The 21711-nt window shown below is 60.5% G+C and overlaps 1 protein-coding gene across 3 annotated transcripts in view; it reads left to right on the top strand.

Moving 5' to 3' along the window:
* The window catches only part of ITGA3 (integrin subunit alpha 3), a 44134-nt gene that overhangs the window by 12298 nt on the left and 10125 nt on the right, over positions 1–21711 (top strand). For 2 of the 3 annotated variants that reach the window (XM_073326356.1, XM_073326357.1), the window contains exons 2-16: positions 6938–7065; positions 7692–7774; positions 11650–11893; positions 12509–12592; positions 13695–13899; positions 14485–14678; positions 15462–15550; positions 15940–16076; positions 16938–17024; positions 17255–17322; positions 18958–19094; positions 19416–19562; positions 20091–20188; positions 20463–20628; positions 21412–21480. In XM_073326356.1, the coding sequence (XP_073182457.1) occupies positions 6938–7065; positions 7692–7774; positions 11650–11893; positions 12509–12592; positions 13695–13899; positions 14485–14678; positions 15462–15550; positions 15940–16076; positions 16938–17024; positions 17255–17322; positions 18958–19094; positions 19416–19562; positions 20091–20188; positions 20463–20628; positions 21412–21480 (1936 nt within the window). Of the gene's footprint in view, positions 1–3079; positions 3244–6937; positions 7066–7691; positions 7775–11649; positions 11894–12508; positions 12593–13694; positions 13900–14484; positions 14679–15461; positions 15551–15939; positions 16077–16937; positions 17025–17254; positions 17323–18957; positions 19095–19415; positions 19563–20090; positions 20189–20462; positions 20629–21411; positions 21481–21711 lie in introns of those variants that run through there. The other variant, XM_073326358.1, reaches the window with a different exon arrangement.

Genomic DNA, 21711 nt, shown 5'->3' with positions numbered 1-21711 from the left:
TGTTTGCCCTGCACCAGGCCACTTGCCCTTTGGCAGAGCCGCTCCCCCGGCCTGCTCTTCCATGACTGCAGCCCCCTTCCCGCAAACCCCTCCCAACCTCCCCCCAGGGTCCTGGCCAGCCTGGCACTGATTCCTGTGGAGAGGGGCGGAGAAGAGGCAGAGAGAATCTGCTCGGGGGTTGATAGGTAGAGAAAGAGGCAGTGCACTTCTGGGCCCACCTGGCCTGGGCTGAGCCTCCAGACAGGGAAGGGGAGTCTGATTTCTGTGATGGGATGGGCTCCTCCTGCCGGGAGCTTCCCCGGATGCCTTGAGATGGGCCAAGCCCCGGCTGGGGGCGCGTGACAGAATCTGACTGTGCGATCCCTGAGCGCTGCGGTCCCACCGCCGTCCAGCAGCCAGGGCTTCCTTCCTGGGCATGCCAGAAACCACTTACCCGCAGGGCCCCTCCCTGCGTCAAGGTCACGGCGCTGGTGCCCGGGCCGCTCTCAGCTCCGAGCGGGCTCCCTTTGGTTTCGGCCCTGGCCGCAGTGGGCAGGAAGCCCGGGCTGTGGCTCCTTCCAGCCCTCTCCCCTGTGCTCCACGCACCAAGGACAAGGGGTCTGGCGTTCGCGGGTTCACTGCGGATGCCGCCCTGGGGCGCAAACACAGACCACTCAGAGACTTGAAGGCCAGCAGGGCGCATCGTCGTCATCTAGTCTGACCCTTGCACGTTGCAGGCCGTAGCCCCTCACCCGCTCAATCCTGCGGTAGGCTGGGTTGCTGACCTCCTCAAATCATGACCGAGAGACTTCCCGTTACTCTGGTTCAAACCAGCAGGTGACCTGGGCCCCATGCCACAGAAGAAGGCGAAACCTCCCCAGGGTCTCTGCCAATCTGACCTGGGGGAAAATTCCGTCCCGATCTGAAATAGGGCGATCAGTTAGACCCTGAGCACGTGGGCGAGACCCACCAGCCAGACACCCGGGGAAGAATTGGCAGTAGTAACTCAGAACCTTCCCCGTCTAGTATCTCCAATGGCCAGTGATGGCACATTGGCTACTAGCAGTCATGGATGGGCTGTATACCATTGTAGGCAACTTCTGTACACCGTCCCCTCCATAAACTTATCAAGCTCCATCTTGAAACAAATTAGGGGTTTTTTGTTTGTTTTTTTTTTTTTTTGCCCCCACTGCTCCCCTTGAAAGGCTGTTCCAGAACTTCACTCCTCTGATGCTCAGAAACCTTGGTCTAATTTTAAGCCTAAACTTATTGATGGCCCGTTTGTATCCATTTGTTCTTGTGCCAGCCGTGGTCCTTAACTTAAATAACTCCTCTCCCGCCCTGGTGTTTATCCCTCTGATGTATTTATAGAGAGCGATCAGATCCCTCTCAGCCTGTGTGTTGTTATGCCAAGCTCCTTAAGTCTCCTCTTGTAAGGCTGGTTCTCCGTTCCTTCGATGGCCCTAGTAGCCGTTCTCTGCAGCTGTTTGCCTTTTGCACCTGAGTTGTTTCTCGGTCTGTCTCGGGGAAATCTGTCCTCAACCCTTGTTTCACCAGCATGTCTCATCCCAACCCACAGGGACAAGACGCGGGGCTCAGTTTCCCAGCCCATTCAGCCCTCTCCCCTGGGCCTGACTCCCCGGGAGCAATTAATCCCAGCTGCAGTGGCGGGGAGGCATGTGCATGTGGGCACTGGCCCAGCATGGGTTGGACTGAGAACCCCCAAACTCCTATCACCCAAGAGCCATCAGACGGGAGGAGTCAGCAGTCGCTACCTATGTGGGACATGAATCTGCTGGGGAAGTGATGGGTCGTTTAACCCTTTGTAGCTGGGGCTAGAGCTCCTCGCCCTGAATGGCAGCATGTTTCCTGTAACTGCCAAGAGCATCGGGCATATGGACTTGTCCTGCCAGGAGGGCTGATCTCTGTGGAGAACCCAGCTTGCCTGCTGCTGTCCGGTGGCAGGGTCCGCGTTCGTGGGCCTGCCTCCTGGCCGTTGATTCGGAATCACCCTGCTCTGCCTGAGCTTGCAAAGTTGAGTTTGGGATCTGAAATTCACCTTTGGCAGGGGTGGGTGATTCAGGCCCGTCCCGAATCCCTCCTACAATACCTCGCTCTCTTGGGGAGGCCACCTCAGCGCTCCGACAGACCCTTCCCAGGCGCAGGTACCAAATATTGTGCTAAAGTACCCAGCTTGGGGAAAATAAAGCAAGATCTGCCCTGGTGCATCTTGGGACGAATTCATTCTGGACTCGGAACTGGCCGCTCCCCCATGATTGTCAATTTCCCCTGCAGCTGGGGTCCTGGGCACCTTCCTTAAATGGCTCTCTGCTGCTGATTTGAAAAGACTCCGTTGCCCCTGGATGCCCCCGCCCCTTGCCTTTGCACTCCCCGTTGGCATGAGGCCCTGGCACAGGGAAGCTGACTCACTCCCCTCTGACCCTGGCATCCTGTGTGAGTGAAGCTGGAAGTGGAGTGACTTGTCAGGAAAATATTTCCCCTCCTGAGCCGTGGGCACCTGAGTCACTCGATAAGCAGGCCGCTGCTATCTGCCTGTGCCTTCTGGCGAGTCCGCAGCCCCATATGCACCATGGACCTGCCGGGACTCGCCCAGGAAAGGGAACGGCAGGTGGGTGAGCGGGGGAAGGGCTCACCTCTTCCATCTCAGGCAGCCAGCTCTGACTCAGAGCTAACTCGGCTTGGCTGCTTTCCACCCTCGCAGTCCCGGTGCTCTGGGAAGGTTTAAATTCATACCGCAGATATGTGTGTGTCTGTGTGTGTGGGGGGGTGTCTATTCCAGGCTCTGCCACAGCCTCCCTGTGGGACCTTGGACAAGTCACTTAATCCCTCTGGCTTCTTTCCCGTTGCTCCAGCAGGGCGGGTCTGAGACCCTTCTCCGCCGCAGTGCAAGCCGTCCCAGTATCTCCTAGCCCCCTTGACTCTGCATCTCAGCTGGAAACGGGTTCCTCTCCCTCCCTCCCTCCCCCACCAGCAGCTATTATCAACCCTTTCTCCGTCTGTCTCTTGTTTGGCAGCTGTGTGGTAAAGAGAAACAAATCGACACCAGGCAGCACATGTGGTACATAGCCAGGGTGTAATTGAAAGACACACACACACACATCTAGGATATTAAATGCTGTACGTCGCCGGCACCCGTGCAAATATAACTGACCAGAGAGCGAGGATGGGCCAGTGGGCCCTAGCCTAGGACTTGGGAGACCCAGATTCCTGTTCCATTACAGCCTTGGGCCCAGATCCTCAAAGGTATTTCAGCCCTTAACTTCTGTTAGCCTCCCTGGGCCTTGGTTCTCGCCTGTAAAACAATAACCGTGGTGCCCAGCCTCCCTGGAGTGTCATGAGGGTACGTACAGTGGCGATCGTGAGGTGCAGATGATATGGCAGCGGGACCCATCTAAATACCTTAGACAGACAGGTAGAATTTCAATAACTACCCTCCCCCCACCCCCAGGCTGCCATCCGTGCCCTGGGATTGGAGTAGATGAGTGTGCTGTGACAGGCGGGCAATGGGCGAGACATGGGTTCTACTCCAGATTCTGCCACAGACTCTCGATGAGACCGAAGGCAAGTCACTTAATCGCTCTGTGCCTCAGTTTCCCCATCTCTGTGCAGGTCTAGTAATATTTCCCTACCTTGCAAAGGGGGCTGTGAGGATCAATCCATCTGGGTTCGGGAGATGCTCAGATACTTACTGATGTGGAGTTAACTGGACAGAGAGAGAGAAATTCCCCTGGTCTTGGCTGGACCGGAGAAGATGGGAGTCGGATCTAATTCCCACTTGGTTTTGGGCTTGCAAACCCAGAGTGAGATTCTGCAGAAGCCAAACCACCCTGGGTTTCTTGGCATAGGCTTTTGATCTCCATCCAGCTTCCAGGCCGGGCTGTGTGGTCTTCCCACCTTCCTCCAAGTTGGTGGAAAGTTGCTGGAACCTCTGGAGAGCCGAGCTGCGGAAGGAGCCTACTTCTGCTCAAGAATGTAAAGAAAGCCGCAGCTGAAACGGTTGAATATTGGGGTGGGGGGGCATAAATTTCACCACAGTGCGGTCTCACCCTGCCCTAAACAGGGCCAGATTAACCTTTTGTGGGCCCGGCGCCAAATATATTGGTGGGCCCCCATGGGAGCAATGGCGCAGGGCGCGGGGAGATCAGTCCCTGGAGCCAGGGGCTGGCCAGGGGCATGATATGGCAGGAGCGGCCCCGCTCCGCCCAGCCTAGTACGAGGACGCTACTTTTTTGCCAGATGCACAGTGTCCTGCCCGGCCCTGTGCTGCCAACGTGCCCCTTCCTGTGGGGGGTGGGCCTGTGGCATGCCACACAGCCGCCCAGCCCAGCACCCTCCTGACTCCCTATGGCCAGAGCCCCCCCTGGACTTGCTCTGCCCAGCACCCCCCACAAATCCCCCACTCCCTAGTGCCCCAGCATACCCAGATCCTCCCTGCCCCCTTACAGCCCAGCACCCCCCACCCCCAGACTACCCACTCCCTGCCTCCTGGCTGCACTTACTGGCCCGGCTGGGAGGCAACTGTGTCTGGCACGAGGGTCTGCCCTGGCCGGGCTCCCTCAGGACCCACTTGCCTGGAGGGGCCCAGCCAAGCCCCCCACACTGTCCCCCTGCCCCTGACTGCTGAGACTGGCCAGGCTTCTGCTCCAGTCCCAGGTGGCTCAGCTCCGGGGAGACAGGTGGGGCCCCACAGGTGGTGGGAAGCAGAGACAGCCCAGAGCCGGAGGTGCCCTGGGGTCCAGCCAGGGGGCAGAGAGAAGCTGGGGGGTGGGGCCAGGGGGGGTGGAGAGGAGCCCTCGGCTGGCCAGCGGGCAGGCCGAGAGGAGCAAATGGTGGGGCAGGGGAATCCAGTGGGCTGGCAGGGTCTCAGGGCAAGGAGAGCAGGCTGGGGCCCCCTTCTGAGCATGGGCCCGGCTCCATGGGGCCGCTGGTGCCATTGTAAATCCAGTACTGGACCTAAACACTTAAGCAGTGATTTGCTGTTTAAAGTGGAAATCTGCCTCCCGAGAAGTGACTGTAAAACCAGCCACCTAACCTGCCTCATCTGCCTCGCCACTGTGTGCAGCGGAGGCCGACAACAGAAAGTTTGGAAGAGATCTTAACTGTGGGGCTAGGGGGCTTCAGCTGATCTCTGTCAGAGGTCAGGATGAGACCTTCTTGTGGGGCAGATATTACCCCACAGCTGCCGACTCTGTGGATCTTGCACCTTCCTCTGATACTGGCCACGGTCAGAGATGGGCTACTGGGTTAGCTGGACCTTGGGTCTCATCCTGTTCCCGCACACTGGTCTGCATCGGGGTTTAGAGCCAGCTTAGAGAGAGCGGTGGAGAAATGGATCCAGGGAGGGCTGAGAGCGCCTGTCTGTACAAACCCTCGTTGTCCAGCCCGGGGCTATTCCACCGACTCCTTTAGGGGGTGCCTGGTGGGATGGGATGTGTGCTTTGGCTTCTGGTGGATGGATGCCACCTTCCACCTTGCACAGCAGAGGGGCAATGAACTCCTCTGGGGGGCCCAGGAATCCAGATGGGACCAAATCTCGGCTTTTTCCCTCCCTGATGCCTCGTCCCTCTCAATCATACACAGCCTCCTAACGGGGAGACATTGAGTGGTGGGGGGAGATAATTTTGTCATGGTGACACCCAGCTGCCTCCCCTAGTGGGGCCCCATTCCTGCATCACCTGGGAAGTGTAGCTGTTAGGAAACGCTTGCCCTGATCTGTTCCTTGAGGAGGAGGAGGAGGGTGCGAGGAAGGTTGACGTTTTGGGGCGTAGCTCCCTGTCCTGTATGAAGACATCTCGGGGCCATCTGAAGTACTCTCCGGTGCGACCTGGCTGACTCTCTGTGAGCGGTAGCAGGCAAGGCGCGCAGCCGGCAGGAAGCAGGAAGGGAGATGTTAACTGCAGTGAATTAATATTGAGATGGGCTCTTTGGCACCCCACCCCTACGCGCGCACACGTAAATAATACCTATCCATGGCAATAGAGCTTCCTGCTGCTGCTCCCACCGAAACAGGGAACGAGTGAAATTATGTAAACAGATCTAGAGTGTAATAGTAATCTCAGCGCTCGGTGACAGACAGTCCGACTGACGCGGGAGCAATGGGTTTTGGGGGACAAGCCCTGGATGATACAGTCTGACACTAGAGCAGTGTGGTCAAGGAACAAGCCCTCGGTGATGTACAGTCTGACTGGCGATGAGGTTCGGGGAACGGGCCCTCGATGACGGACAGTCGGACTGACAGTGGGGCAATGGGGCTCGGGGGACGAGCACTCGGTGACAGACGGTCTGACTGACACAGAGATGAGCTGTTGACAGGAGAATGTCCAGCTGATCAACGGGCAGAGCAGGCTGGCTGGCCCGATGCAGCTCCGGCTGCCCTTTCCCCCGGCAGGCTGCATTCAGGATTAGCTCCTGGTATGCTGGTCCCTGGGGAAAGGCCAGTGCGGGCTTTGGTGTGGATTGCTTTGGGGCCTGCGTGCAGAGACTGCAGTCTGCCTGCTGCCACCACGGCCAGCACGGCCTTGTGACAAACAGCTCTCCTGCTGGTGAGCAGCCGTGTTCCCTCCAGGCTTGTCTCTAGCTAGGTGTTCGTACATCCCTAGCCCAATCTCAGGGCCTTCAGGCACTACTGTAACAATAACAACGGGGGTCCGAGGCCCCCTGTAAGCTTCTTGCCCGTTATGGTACATTGCTGTGTGCTGTTAAGCAGCAGCCACGTTCCACCCCAGAGGTGGCTGCATTTTGCTGCTGAGTGAAGTTGATTCTCTTTTTGCTGCCTCTGTGTGTGTAGTGGGGTGTGGGGGGCGTTGCAAGGAAGGATTTAACACTTGCACAGCACTGTGCGATCCCAGGGGGGAAGGCTGCTCTAGGGAGGGTGCAAAGCACTAGGGTTATGATTCCCAGGCCTCTGAGCTCCTTTGCTCCCTTCTGTCTTTGGCAGGCTGCTGGCTGGAGCGCCCCAGGACGTGGCAGCTGGGACGGAGAACGCCACGCGGACGGGGGCCATGTATTCCTGCCCACTGAGTGTCTCCACGAACGACTGCAAGCGAGTGGACATCGAGGAGAAGAGTATGCCAGCACTTCTCAGCCCCCTTCGCCCCACCCAGGGCAACCCACCCCCAGCCAGCCTAGCAACTCGGGAGGTGGGGGTTAAATACCACCCGTCTTGGGTGATGCTCCCCCTCCGGGGATGTGCTGTCTTCAGACGCCTGACCCCATTCTGTCCTCTCTCCGCTGGCAGACGGGGGAGCCACGGGGTGCAGCAAGGGTCCTGTTAACCATTTAAGAGCTGAACCCAAGCTGGATAACGGGCTGTCCAGGGCAGGGCTTCCGAAAGGGAGGAGAGAACAACTCCTTTCTCACTGCGTACCTGTTCCCTTCTCCACCCCAAGCTCTGTCTGTTCCCCCAGCCCTGCCCCACGGTAGCATGCTCTCCTGGGCAGGCAGCCCCATGTTTTCCCAGTCCTGGGCTTTCCCTGTGCACTGTCCCATGCTCTTCTGTGGTGACTCACTCATGGCAATGACATGCTGCAGAGGGCTGGGGGACTCCAGCCCTGCCCGGGAGGGTCTTTTGCTGGAGGGATCCATGTCCCGATTGCATTATATGAGGACAGGCACATGAGCAGGAGAGGGGATACACATTCTCATGCCGAAACTGCTCGTGCGTCATTGTCTTCTCTGCTCCATGTGCCCAGGTGAACCACGGAAGAACATCATTGAGGACATGTGGCTGGGGGTGACCATCGCTAGCCAGAGACAGCCCTCGGGGAGAGTGCTGGTGAGTGTGGCCCGCTGGGATACCTTGAGGGGCTTTGGTGGGGGAGCCTGAGCGTCGCACCTAGGACACGATTCACCATTGCACGTGCCTTGCACAGCATTTACACCAGTGCAAAGCAAATACAAAACGAGGGAAGGGAGCATGGCCTAGTGTTTAGAGCTGGGGACACCAGGCCTGCTTCTCCACTGCCGGCCTCGGTGTCAGGCTTCATGCCCAGGCAAAGTGGGTGGGAAATGCCCCCAGGTCACTCGCTGGTGGCACTTTGCTCAGGTGTGTAACTGGCAGGACCTGGTGCATGGCGGTGGGGAATCAGACCCCTGTGCATCAGGACTCCTAGGTTCCATTCCTGCCCTGATCTTGACTATGGTCAAATCACTTGCCTCAGTTTGCCCATCTGTAAAATGAGACTGACGATACTGACTGCCCCCACAGGGTGGGGGAATATGAGGGTGAATTAATGAATGGAGGAGGAGGGGCTGCAGAAGAGCAATGTAATGGAGCAGGTTGCAGCTGCAATTACACTTGGTAGAGAGGTGCGGCCTGGGGAGACTACAAGTCCCAGCATGCAATGCGCCAGCTTGCTGCGGAGGGCCTGCTGCTTGGAGCATTGCATGCTGGGATCTGTAGGCTCTGTGGGCAGCCCCTCTGCATTAAAGGAGAAGGCAAGTGCCTGTTAGTTGCAGAGGTATACCTCTCTCTAGGGCTTGAAACCATGCAACTGCCTCCCTCTCTCTGTGCCACCCCTTCCTCACCGTCTCGTCGGCTTCGCTCCCATCCGTTCCTTTTCCCTGGGCTTTCGCCGAGCGAGGGTCCGGTTTCCAGCTTGCAATGGCAGCCTGGAGGAAACCAAACCCCGGCAACAGCCTCGATGCCAGCTGCTCAGCCCGTTGGCCTCTGGCTGAGGCCGCGTGGGAAAGAACGTGAAACAATCCAGAACTAAAAGGGGAAGGCAGCCCCTGGGGGATTCAGAGCGGAGCAGGGCTTAACCGTTCCCGTTTGCAGTTCTGCTGAGTGGCTGGCTGCAGAGTTCTCTCTGCTTGGTCTCTGGGAGGTCCATGGCCCATCCCAGTGATAACTGGGCTCTGCGGGAATCTGTGAGTCTGGCCGTCCGTTGCCCCGTTGTTTATACCACGCAGATGGTTCACCGTCTGCTCCGTGGTAACGTTTGACACCCGCTCTGCCCTGTGTAGTTAACGTCTGAGGCGCGGGGCGATGGAGAATCAGCCCATAGATGCCTAAAGGGCCCAGTTACCTCGGTGATGGGCTATGGATCATTCGCTCTCTCTCCGATCCCTTTGCTGGCAGGGGTCCCAGGCTGCTCCTGAGCTCGCGCTCTCTGTCCGAAACCCCAATTCAGAGGCTCAGGAATGGGGGGCAGACCTGGCGGAGGTCAGGGGAGGCTAGCGACCCCGCAATGGAAATATTGTGGGGGCTCCCCCGACTCCTCCTATTCCTCTGCCCCTACTCCATTTGCCGGAAGCTTCCCCCTACCGCCTCTGTCCCCCCTTTCCCCAGGGATTCTAGTTCCAGACCCATCTGCCTTCTTTAAAGCACATTTGCGGTTGGTGTCACGGCCTTGGTGCCTGATGTCTGTGCCGTATCCATAGCGGGCCATGTTCACCCCTGGCGTAACTCCGTGCGCTCCCCTGAAGGTGACTGAGCCCCAGGAGGGATCTGACCCAGAGCAGAGAGAGCGGAGTGTCGGCTTCACCCGCAGGCTCCGTGCCAACCCCCCTTTCCCCCCAGCAGGTGTGTAACTGGCAAGACATGGTGCACAGACGGTGGGGAATCAGGCCCCTGCAGTGGAGTGCATCAGGACTCCTGGGTTCTATTCCTGCCCTGATCTTGACTATGGTCAAATCACTTGCCTCAGTTCGCCCATCTGTAAAATGGAACTAATTATGTTCAGTGTTGTTCAGACTCCATGGTCCTTCCGTCCTTGGCTTTCCTGCCGCAGCTGCCATCCTCGCAACTACCCAGCCAATGCCCACCCATGCTTCCCTGCACACATGTGAGCATGCCTAGGTACGCACGTACCCCGATCTTTTGCATGGGCATTCACACCTATGCCGTGCCCACTGGCATCCAACCCATCCCCCCTTGTACATGCATGCTCCGATACGCATGCATCCACTGGCACTGCTTCTAAGCAGTGGGCTCTCGGGCTATGTGGACTGCTGCTCTGACCTGGAGTGGGAGGAGTAGGATATCGGGGGCTATATGCACTGAGCACCCCAGCTTGCATGCAAACACCCCTGTCCTTGCCCCTGGCATCTCACAAGGCAGATCTTTGCCTGGCTCGTGGAGCTGCAGTTTCTATCTTCCCCCTCATCTGCCAATCCTCAAATTGGTTCAAAAGGCCTCAATTAAATTAGCCGAAAGGCAAGACGGCACTTTGGGTAACAGGAGCTATATCTCCACAGCTGTGATTGGGAGGGCAGGTCCCCGAGGGGCGGAACGGGGATGTCTGCGACTACTGGCGCTGAGTGAACAGCAGACCGTTCCACCCAGAATGTCCCACAACCAACCCCATTGGCTCCTAGGGGGCTACGGCCAGGGAACAATCTCATGAGGTGGAAGAGGAGAGGAAAGGAAGGCTGGCCAGTGGTTAGGGCTTGGGAGACCAGAGGTCATGTCCCTTCTCTGCCACAGACTGTTTGTGTGACCTTGGGCAAATCGCTTAGCCTCTGAGGTCCTCCTCTGTTTTTCGCTGCCCTACCTCACAAGGATAAATAGACCAAAGGTGCTCAGATAACGCACTAATAGGGTTATGTAAGTACGATTGCTAGAGACTGCCAGCGTTGCTGGTTCTGGCTGGATCTTTCCCTCTGTGTAACAGTGTTTAGCTTAGTCTGCCTTGAGCGCAGGGGACGGGACTAGAAGACCTCTCGAGGTCCCTTCCGGTCCTATGATTTCTATGCCTTCGTCTGGCTGGGTGCGGGGCTCGAACCTGGGAATCTAAATGGATGAGCCGGCACTGTTTGAGCCCAAAGGGTGACGCTGGGTTAGCATGGCGTATGCGTGCTTCCCCTTCTCAGCCCACCAGAGAGGGGAAGAAGGGTAATGCAGCTTTTGCTTCTACCCGGCATGCATTGGGCTGAAATGAGGATAGCGTATGCAGTTACACTTTTTGTTCTGCTGCAGACCTGGCACGGTCGGGTCCGTGGCTGGGACTGTGGGAATACAAATAATAGTAATAAATTAATTCCAAGGGCCTGGTGATTGCCAGGCGCCAGGGCTCATGCTGGTTGCCAGCTGGGATCAGGAAGGGATCCCACCTTACGCCAGGGTACAGCATTGCAGAGTCTCATGAGGGTTTAGGCCTTCTTCTGGCTTGAAGAGATGGTGGCCTTGACTCACGGGTCTGATTAGATATGGCAGGAGACAGGAGGAGCTGTTGGTCTGATTTCTGGGGGCAGGAGGCCGGACGCTGGAATAGGTGGGCCCGAGCTATGGTTTGATTGGAGGTGGGTATCAGGTTTGCCGTGCTGTTGGTTTGATCTGGTACAGGACAAAGTATGACACAGCAGAGGATGGACAACTGCTCCAATCCAGTAGGGCAAGAGGTGGGGAACTGGAGAAGATTGACCTTGGTCTGATCTGGAGTGGCAGGAGGTGGGGTATGGGGGCATACGGACTGCTGCTCTGAGCAGGAGTGGCAGGACTGGGATACCGCGGTATATGGACTTCTGCTCTCCCCTGCTCTGGGTAGGAGGTGGCATATCTGGGAATACGGACTAGTGTCGCTGGAGGTGGCTAGCTCTGGCCCATTGGGCTGACCCAGGATACCAACCCCTAGGCAGTAGCCCCAGTGCCCCGCGAGCCCCAGACAGCAGCGTGCTTAGTACTCACCCCGGTTGCTCCTGGCTCCCCAGGCCTGCGCTCACCGATACACTAGGGTCCTGTTGTCTGGCAACGAAGACCAGCAGCGCATGGTGGGGAAGTGCTATGTCCGCGGCAATGACCTGCAGCTGGAGCTGGCTGACGACTGGCAGACCTACCACAATGAGATGTGCAACTCCAACACCGAAGAGACTGGCATGTGCCAGATGGGCACCAGCGGCGGCTTCACCGCCAACACTGTCTACTTCGGGGCCCCGGGCGCCTACAACTGGCAAGGTCCGTGCTGCCGCCGGCTGCTTTGGGTCTCCCGCCCCCTCACCCCGGCACTGCCCTTCCCCCAGCCCATCTGCCTGGACCGACGCGGCCTCTCTGGGTACGTCTACACCGCGAGAAAGGCCCACGGCACGGCCGCAGCTGGCCCGGATCAACTGACTCGGACCGTGGGGCTGTAAAATTGCAGTGTTGGTGTGTGGACTTGGGCTGGAGCCTGGGCTTGGAGACCCCGCAAGTGGGGAGGGTCCCAGAGGCCTGGCTTGGTCCCAGAGCCCTGGCTCCAGCCTGAGCCCAAAGGTCTACGCTGCAGGTTCCCGCAGCCCGAGGCCAACCTAGCTGATCCAGGCTGAGACTCGGGGCCGCAGGGTTTTTAGCGCAGTGTAGACGTACCCTTGATGTGGCTGCAACTGCCCGAGGGATGCTCAGCCAGCGACACCACGAGTATTGAGTGGCTCTGCCAGGGGCGGAGGGCTGGTGGGGAGGGAAAGGGGCAGGGACTGTGCCAGGGAGGTAGCACAGGCCAGGAAGCAGCTGGGGATGGGGATGGGCAGAGATTCCTGTGTCTGCTGCCACCTGCCTCTGGCTTGAACTGTTTCATGTTTCCCTCCCCGGCTGCAGGGACGAACTACGTTCTGCAGCGAGATAGCTGGGACCTGGTCGACTTCTCCTACCCCAACCATGACAACGGCAACATCTACATAGGTACCTTCCGCTGTGTCTGGAAGGGACGTCCTCCCCCCCTCCCCCCACCCCCTTGCCCTCCCCATGTAACAACGTGGGGGGTGGGGATAGAGAAGGGCACAGGGCCTCAAGAGACCTGGGTTCTAGTCCCAGCTCTGCCACTGTCTCCCTATAGGACCCCTGGGCAAGTCAGACAGCCGCTCTGTGCCTCAGTTTCCCCAGGTGTAAACTGGCTGTCTGGTTTCCTCATTGTTCCTGCGAGGGAGTTCCGATGCAGCGCGGTGGGCCTGGCCTTCCTGCTGGCAAGCCCAGGTGCTCCCGGCATCGGAGTCATGCCACTCAGGTCCAGCCTAGCGGGGTGCTTCACCCATTGCTGTTAGCGGGCTGGGAGCCAGAGGGAATCCCGCTCTGATGCCCCTTTCCCCACAGTCACATGCTGAAATGGGAACTGGAACAGGGAAGCACCTTTAAAGCCCAGACGCTTCCCTGACCCTCTGGGGCTGGCAGTGAAATCTCCCCCGGGCCAGGAGGATGCTGGCGACGGTGTCTTTTGTGGGGGCCTTTGCAGCCTACGTGCCATGAGCTTGCTGGGCCTCGGTCCACTTCCCAGCATCCTCCACGCCAAACCCACTGCTGCTAATTGTCCCCTTGGCTGTCAGCCTCAGCAGGGAGGCCAAGGGCTGCCTGGACCAGAGACAGCTCATGCCGAGGGTGGGTCCCTCTAGGTCAGGGCTAGGGGGGCAGCTTGCCCTGCCACTAGGCAGCCTACAAGTGCACTGGTGGTACAGAGAGGGCATCAGCTTGCCAGGGGATCAGTCTGGCGGGTCTAAAGCCTGTTTAAGACTCCAGTGGGCTTTGGTGCTTTGGCCCACACAGCCCTGTCCCCCCCAATGGGTCCATTCAGGGTTGGGACCAGGGTTGGCACCAGTTCTTTGTCCATGCAAAGACTCACACTCTGGGCAATGCAGCTGTCCGTAGCTGCTAGCTAGGGTCCGTCCCAGCTGTGCTTTGCCTGGGATCCCCACTGCACTGGATCCCCCCAGGTTGTGATCCCCCCCCCGCCCCTCCCAGCGAGGGGCCCTGCAGCTCCCAAGGCCTGACGCCTATCCCCACCCTGCTCCAGGCTACACGGTCCAAGCCGCCAGCGCCGTCCTGCACCAGAGCCAGGTGACCCTTGTCACTGGAGCTCCCCGCCACCAGCACGCGGGCGCCGTGTACCTGCTGACGGACACCCGCAACACCCTGGAGAAGAGCCTGGTGCTGCCTGGGGAGCAGGTGGGCTCCTACTTCGGGAGCGCCATCGCCCTGGCGGACCTCGATAATGATGGGTGAGCTCTGCAGCCCCGCGAGTGGGAGCGGCCTGAGGAGAGGGGCTCCTCTGCGTGACGGAGACCTGCATGGGTTGGTGACTCCACAGGGAGACCCAGGATCTCCATAGCTTTGAGGGGGCTCCATAGCGTTGAGGGTGTCTCCACAGCCCATAGCTTGGGGGGCCCCCATAGCTTTGAGGGGGTCTCTGTAGCCAATAGCTCGGGGGGATCTCCATAGCCCATAGCTTCAATGGGGGCCCAGAGTTTGGAGTTGGGGGGGCTCCATAGCTTTGAGGAGAGGGATCCCCATAGCTTTGGGGAGATCTCCATAGCTTCGAGGGGGGCCCATAGCTTTGGGAGATCTCCATAGCCCACAGCTTTGAGGGGGGCCCAGAGCTTTGTGGGATCTCCATGGCCCATAGCTTTGAGGGGGTGTGTCTGAAGCCTGTAGCTTTGGTGGGGGATCTCCATAGCCCATCTCTTTGGGGCGGGGAGGTCTCCAGAGCACTGACCAGGTCTGATCCACCATCATAGTCGTCCTTGGCCCCTGGCCCTGCTGTTGCCCCTTGGCCCTGACCCTGCCCTTCCTGTCCCCGCTGGCAGGTGGCAGGACCTGGTGATTGGGGCGCCATACTACTTTGAGAGGAAGCAAGAGGTGGGCGGCGCCGTCTACGTGTACATGAATGAGGCCGGCCGCTTCCAGAACTGGTCCAGCCTGGTTCTGAAGGGACCCAGCAACTCAGCCTTCGGCTTTGCTGTGGCCAGCATCGGGGACGTCAACCAGGACGGCTTCCAGGGTGCGTGGGGCTTCCCTTCCCACTCGGGGGGCTTGTGATGGGAGATCTCACTCAGTGTCCGCGGGGCACTAGAGTGCCATGGGGCCAGGGAGGTATAAGGGTGGCTCTTGGAAGAGGTAGCTGGGAGGGTGTGGTGGGGGGGTGGTTGCAGGGTTTGGGGTGCGGTGGGGTTTGGGGATGCGCTGGGGGTATGAGAAGGCTCTGGGGTGGGATTAAAGGACTCTGGTGTGTGTGGGGGTTGTGTGGGTATGGGGGAGCTCAGGATGGTGTGGGGCTTGGGAGCTATGGGCTGGCTCAGGGTAGTGTGGGGTTTGGGGGATTCAGGAGGTGGTGTGGAGTTTGTGGGTATGGGTTGCTCAGGGTGGTGTGGAGGTATGGGTTAGCTCTGGGGTGGGATCAGGGGGCTCTGGTGTGCGTGGGGGTTAGTCTGGGTGTGCAGTGGCATTGGGGGGCTCTGGGAGTGGCATAGGGTTTAGTCAGGGTATGAGGTTGTATGGGGTTGGGGGGTATGGGGTGGCACTGGGGCAGGTGTGGGGTTTGGGGGGTATGGGTGGCTTGGGGTGGTTCGGGGATTCAGGGGGTGGTGTGGAGGTATGGGGTGGCACTGGGGCTGGTGTGGGGGTTGGGGAGCTCAGGGTGGTCTGTGGGGTTGAGGGAATGGGGTGCCTTTGGGGTGGCTCATGTGTGGTGGGGATTTAGTGAGGTGCTGGAGGTGGCTTCTGTGGGGCTGGAGGAGCTGGGGTCTCTGGTGGAGCTTGTGTGACCCTTTGCCTCTCCCCACAGATATCGCCATTGGGGCTCCCTTTGAGGGCCCTGGCAAGGTTTACATCTACCACAGCAGCTCAGGGGGGCTGGTGGCCGAGCCCCGGCAGGTAAAGGCACCTTGCGCACCCCATGTCCCCCCTAGGGGGCGCTTTGCAAAGGGCGAATTCCATTGGGCAGAGCCAAGTTCTGGCCAGGGAGAGAGCTGTGGGGTGGCCCCACCTGGCACAGTCTCTCCCCACTCCCCCGCCAGGGAAGCTTTAGCATCAGGAACAGGCTGGAGAATGCTCCCCTCCCTAATCTGTGGGTGGATGATGGCTGTGGGATGGGATGGTCCTAGAAGGGTGGTGGGATGGGGCAAAGGCAGTTGGGATTCCCAGGATGTCCCCAGGGTCCTGCCCCAAACCCCACTGAACTGCTGGCCCGGGGGCACGGGGTGGTGGTGGACCTGGAGCGGCCACGGGTGACTCCCTTTCCTCCCCCATCCCCTGCCCCGCAGGTGATCAGCGGGGCAGAGCTGGGCCCGTCCGGCATCCAGACCTTCGGGTACTCCCTGAGTGGGGGGCTGGACGTAGACGGAAATTCCTACCCGGATCTGCTAGTGGGGAGCTTGTCAGAGCAGATAGCTCTGCTCAGGTAAGGGGGTTTGGGGTTGGGACAGGGCATGCTGCCAGGGCAACCTTTCCCCTGCAGGGGTAGGCCGGGGGTGGCTTCTTAGGGGCAGGTGCTGTTCTGAGGCTGGTCTCTGGACCCACAAGTACAGGGGGATTGTGTGGGGCTCAGCATGGGGTGTAGTGTGTGTGGGGTGGGAGGGGGCTCTGGTGGCTTCAGTGGGGATTGAACCTGGGACCTTCAGTAGACGCACCAGCTGCTCCACTTGAACAGGAGTCAGAAGCAGGTGTAGGTATGGGGTGGGATTGAAGGGGTCTGGGGGTGGCGAAAGAGGGAGACTCAGGGTATTGCACAACTGCCCCCTACAGGCGCCAGTGGGGCGTTCGCCTCCATGGCCCATTGAGCCCTTCGCCAACCATCAGTCCGAACAAGGACAGGGCTGGTGCCCCAAATCCCTCCGCGCTCATGTCACCCAGGCCCCCTGACCAGACAGCGGGCCTCTTTCAGCCACTCCTGTCTTGGGGTGCATTGAAAGCAGGGGAAAGGCTCAATATCCCTCTGCCAGCTCCCTGAGCCCTCTAGCCCTGAACCCCAAGATTTTGGGTCCCCTGAGCCGCGGAGGGGCCTTGCGCTGAGAAGGAGCCATGAATGGTGTGATGAGAGAGGAGAATCCCAGCCTCTATATGGGACAGAGACTGCCCTCACCGCCACCCAAAACCCTCCACTGTGCCCCCCAAAGCCCACCCCCTGCTGGGAGGTGGGAGCACTGGGCTGCTGCAGAGCAGGGTGGCGTCGGGCAGCTCCTGGCGCTGGTGGGCAGAGCTGGCGGCGGTTCCTGGTGGGAGGGAAGCTCGGCTGATCTCTTCCCTTTCTCTGCCTGCCCAGAGCTCGACCTGTGATCAACATCTTGAACAAAACCTTCACGGTGAGCCCCAGCCTGGTGGACCCGGCCAAGTGCACCCCACACTCCTGGTAAGGGTCCCCCCAAAATTGTCATCCGTGCCCCCCCGGGTGGCAGGGCCCCTGAATAGCGCCCCCGGGCTCATGGGGCTAGCTCTGCGTGGGCAAGGAAGAGCCCTGCGGTCCCTGTTCCCGTAGCAGCCGTGTGGGCTCTGTGTCTGAGGCCAGAGCGAATGGGACGTGTCTGGGATCCTGCCCCATCCTGCTGTCGCTGACCCCGGCCTCCTCTCTCGCCCCCGCAGCATCCAGGTGCAGATCTGCTTCTCCTACAACCAGAGTGCTGGGGACCCCACGTACAAGGAGCAAATCAGTGAGTGGGCTGGGGCGGGAGGGGGTGGGTGAGCGTACGTGGCCACACACACCTGAGTGAGAAGCAAATGTGCTGCAAAGTGACCAGCGGGTGTGCACACGCCCAGTGTGAGCAATGGTGTGCGTGTGCAATGGTGTGGTGGGACAGCAAGATGCAGGGGGAAAAGGCGATTGGGGGAGGGGTTCCCAGGATCCAGGGGGCTGCCCCAGCACCACTGAACTGTAGAAACGGGGGGGGGGGGTTGCAGCAGCAGTGGGCGTCTCCCTTGCATGCAATGGCGGGTGTGTTCGCACAGGAGCACTAGCGTGTGGATGCGTGCAGTGGTGTATATGTGTGTGCACATGTGCAGGTCATGCCGTGGTGTGTGTGTGCAACAGTGAGTGTGTTTGCACGTGGGTACGGGGGTGTGTGTGTTCAGTGGTACAGGTGCACGTTTGCGTGCCTGAGTAATGGGTGTGGGTGCGTGTGCACCGGTGCGCACGTGTGCTTGTAATGGTGCACGCACTGGTGTGTGCGTGTGCGATGGGGGGTGCACGTGCACTTGTAATGGTGCACGCACTGGTGTGTGCGTGTGCGATGGGGGGGTGCACGTGCACTTGTAATGGTGCACGCACTGGTGTGTGCGTGTGCGATGGGGGGGTGCACGTGCGCTTGTAATGGTGCACGCACTGGTGTGTGCGTGTGCGATGGGGGGTGCACGTGCGCTTGTAATGGTGCATGCACTGGTGTGTGTGTGTGCGATGGGGGGTGCACGTGCGCTTGTAATGGTGCACACACTGGTGTGTGTGTGTGCGATGGGGGTGCACTTGTAATGGTGCACACACTGGTGTGTGCGTGTGTGATGGGGGGTGCACGTGCACTTGTAATGGTGCACGCACTGGTGTGTGCGTGTGCGATGGGGGGGTGCATGTGCGCTTGTAATGGTGCACGCACTGGTGTGTGCGTGTGCGATGGGGGGTGCACGTGCGCTTGTAATGGTGCACGCACTGGTGTGTGCGTGTGCGATGGGGGGTGCACGTGCGCTTGTAATGGTGCACGCACTGGTGTGTGCGTGTGCGTGTGCGATGGGGGGGTGCATGTGCACTTGGAATGGTGCACGCACTGGTGTGTGCGTGTGCGTGTGCGATGGGGGGGTGCACGTGCACTTGGAATGGTGCACGCACTGGTGTGTGTGTGTGCGATGGGGGGTGCACGTGCACTTGTAATGGTGCACGCACTGGTGTGTGTGTGTGTGCGCGATGGGGGGGTGCACGTGCACTTGTAATGGTGCACACACTGGTGTGTGTGTGTGTGCGCGATGGGGGGGTGCACGTGCACTTGTAATGGTGCACACACTGGTGTGTGCGTGTGCGATGGGGGGGTGCACGTGCGCTTGTAATGGTGCACGCACTGGTGTGTGCGTGTGCGATGGGGGTGCGGGGGTGCACGTGCACTTGTAATGGTGCACGCACTGGTGTGTGCGTGTGCGATGGGGGGTGCACGTGCACTTGTAATGGGGTGTGTCTGTGCGTGTGCAAGGCGAGCATCTGTGTGTGTGCATGGCCAGCATTTGCCCTGTGTCTCCATGGGGCCTGGCTGCCCTGCTGTGGGCGGGGGGGGATCTCTGAGCCCCCTCTCCCCCCCTGCTCTCTCCAGACCTGCTGTACACCCTGGAGGCTGACAAAGGCCGGCGCCCGGCCCGGGTGAGGTTTGCCGGGACGCACTCCGCTGTTTACAAGGGCGTCTTCACCATGCCAGCCGCCAAGTGCCATGACCTGCAGCTCCTCCTGCTGGTGAGCAGAGGGAAGTGCAGACCAAGCTTAGCACAGGGCAGCGGGGAGGGTGTGAAGTTTTGGCAACAGGTGCGAGACAGCTGAGTACCTGGGGCTGGGGCGTGGAGGGGCCTTGCAGGATCTGGGAATAAAGAGCCAAGGGAGGGGAGGGTCTGGCAGCAGAAAAGCCAAGAACCCCCTGTCTAAATCGGGACTCAGCGTGCATGGCGGGGGCCTGGAGGATCCAGCCCCCAGGGAGCCCCAGTCGCTGGGTCTGCTCTGCGCCGGCCGGGGCGGGATCGCCATTATTGCCGGCAATGAAACCCGCCGTCCTTCCTGCAGGAGAACATCCGGGACAAGCTGCATCCCATAGTTCTGCACATGAGCTACTCCCTAGAGGAGAAACCCAGGCACTTCCAGCTGGGGCCCCGCTCTCTCAGCGCCTTCCCCGTCCTGAATGAGGATCAGCCCCGGAAGAACGACACCGAGGTGGGCCGGAGCTGCCGAGCGACAGGGAAGGGGGGAGCTGGGCCGGGCCGAGGGGAATGGCACCTACGCAGCGCCTGCTTTAAGGGCTTTGAACTTGTTTCCGCTGCAGGGTGTGGGAGGGGGAGGCTTGTGGTGATGGGGTCTGAGCAGGGGAACTGGGCGCCACGGGTTCCATTCCCGGCTCTGACACTGGCTCCATGTGAATAGGAGGGAGGCGTCAGCTGCTTGGGTATAACCGACCTGCCCCCAACTCTGAGGACCTGCCCCTCCGTGGGGAGGTTTCTAACGGAAACACGTTTCCATAATCCACACTAGCGCTGGGGTGTGCCACATCCCTGCGAGTAGCCAGGACAACTACAGGATAACGGCCTACTGCTGCTGCTGGTTGATGGAGTGCCTCCCTCAGCTCAAGCGGCCGAGGCCCCCTGCTTGAATGCTGATGGTCTTGGGGTCAGAGCCCGCCCAGCGGGGTGGGTGGCCCCGTGCTGGTTGGGGGCAGCCCGAGTGAATGACCAATGCCGTTGTCAGATTAACTTCCAGAAAGAATGCGGCCTGGACAACAAGTGCAACAGCAACCTGCAGCTGCAATGCGCCTTCGTCAACGAGCAGAACCAGCCGCTGCCCCGGTGAGAGACGGGCGGAGCCTGCCTGGGCACCCTGCCCCCTTCCCGGGCACACGGAGCCAGCTCAAGGCGGGGAGCTGCCTCGGCCTAAACAGCCCCCTGGGGGAAAAGCATCCCTGCCTGGGCCCCGCTTGCTGGCGGGGGGAAGGGGCGGGGGTGTCTCTTTCCTGGTGGGACCCCGAGAAGTTCCCCTCTTGTCGGGGGAGGGCCACCCCCTGCCCGTGTGGCTGGGGGGGCCGGTGCCCCCGGGCTGAGCGCTGTCCCTTCTCCGGCACAGGCTGAATGGGACCCAGGTGCTGCAGTACAGCCGGGACGTCCGGAAGTTGCACCTGAGCGTCAACGTCACCAACGCCCCCTCGACGGGCACCAATGGCGAGGACGCCCACGAGGCCCAGCTCAACATCACCGTGCCCCCCGCCCTGCTGCCCTCCTCCGTCCGGCCTGTAAGGAGCCCCCTTCCCCTGCTGCTCTCCCCGCTCGCCGCTCCCCCTGCTGCCATGGCATCCTCCCCCCTCCCCTCCTCTGTGCCAACCCCTCTCCCCGCTTCCTCCTCTGTGCCGAGCCCCTCTTCCCCTCCGGCAGCCGCGCCCTGCCCAGGAGCGTGCTGGGGGGAGAGAGCTCGGGACTGGGCCCAGCTGGGTAGGATGCAAAGCGTGTGTTGTGGGGGGGTGCACCAGGTGGAGGAGCCCTCTGTCTGTCCGTCCGTCTGAGCCCCAGGTTGGTTTCTGTCCCGGTTTAAAGCCCCTCGGGAGGGCAGGAGGGACGTGGCTTGTGCCCACCGCTGTGAGGTGCCGTGCCCCATCGGGGCTGGCGAGGGGCACCCGGTCAGCGTGCAGTGGAGAGAGGGGGCCTGTGCCCCCAACTGGGGCCAGTTAGCACTGCGGGGGGGGGGGAGGGGCAGGCAGCCTGGAGGCCAACACCCTGGGTATGGGCTGGGGGGTGGGATATGGGACTGGCTTTCCCTTCTCTCCATGCGCTGCTCCCAGGATGGGGTAGGGGGCACCCTCGGGGTTGGTGGGTATCAAGGTCCAGGGTCGGCCCTCTGGCGCGTCTGCTTCTCAGGTAGAGGTGGGCAGCTGCGGGGGTGGTGTCCTTTCTGGGCTGCGGGGGTCGGCAGGGCACAGGGATGGGGCAGGAGGCGGTCGGATGGGGAGGTTTCTCTGTGGCGGGGCTGGGCTCAGGGGCCGAGCGGATGGTGACGCCCCCTTCCCCTGACCGCCCCACAGAACGGCGCTTGCACCTTTGAGGAGACGGTGCTGTGTGACCTGGGAAACCCCTTCAAGAAGAACCAGAGGGTGAGCGGCGTCTGGCCCCCCGCGCCCCAGCTCAGAGGGCACAGTCCCGTGGGGGTGGGGCAGGGGGCACCGCCAAGTGGGGCGGCCGGTGGGGCTAGGACAAGAAGCCTGGGGGAGGGCATGGCAGCCTGTGGGCACCGACCGCCTTGGGACTCTTGCAGCGTGGGTGGGGGTGGGTGCCAGGTGTCCACGGCCTCCACGGTGGGTGATCACTGGGCGTTCCAATGAGAT

The sequence above is a fragment of the Lepidochelys kempii genome, chromosome 27, assembly GCF_965140265.1.
Source record: "Lepidochelys kempii isolate rLepKem1 chromosome 27, rLepKem1.hap2, whole genome shotgun sequence".
Lineage (NCBI taxonomy): Eukaryota > Metazoa > Chordata > Testudines > Cheloniidae > Lepidochelys > Lepidochelys kempii.
The sequence above is the reverse complement of the archived record's forward strand: the minus strand, read 5'-3'. Positions and strand labels throughout refer to the sequence as shown.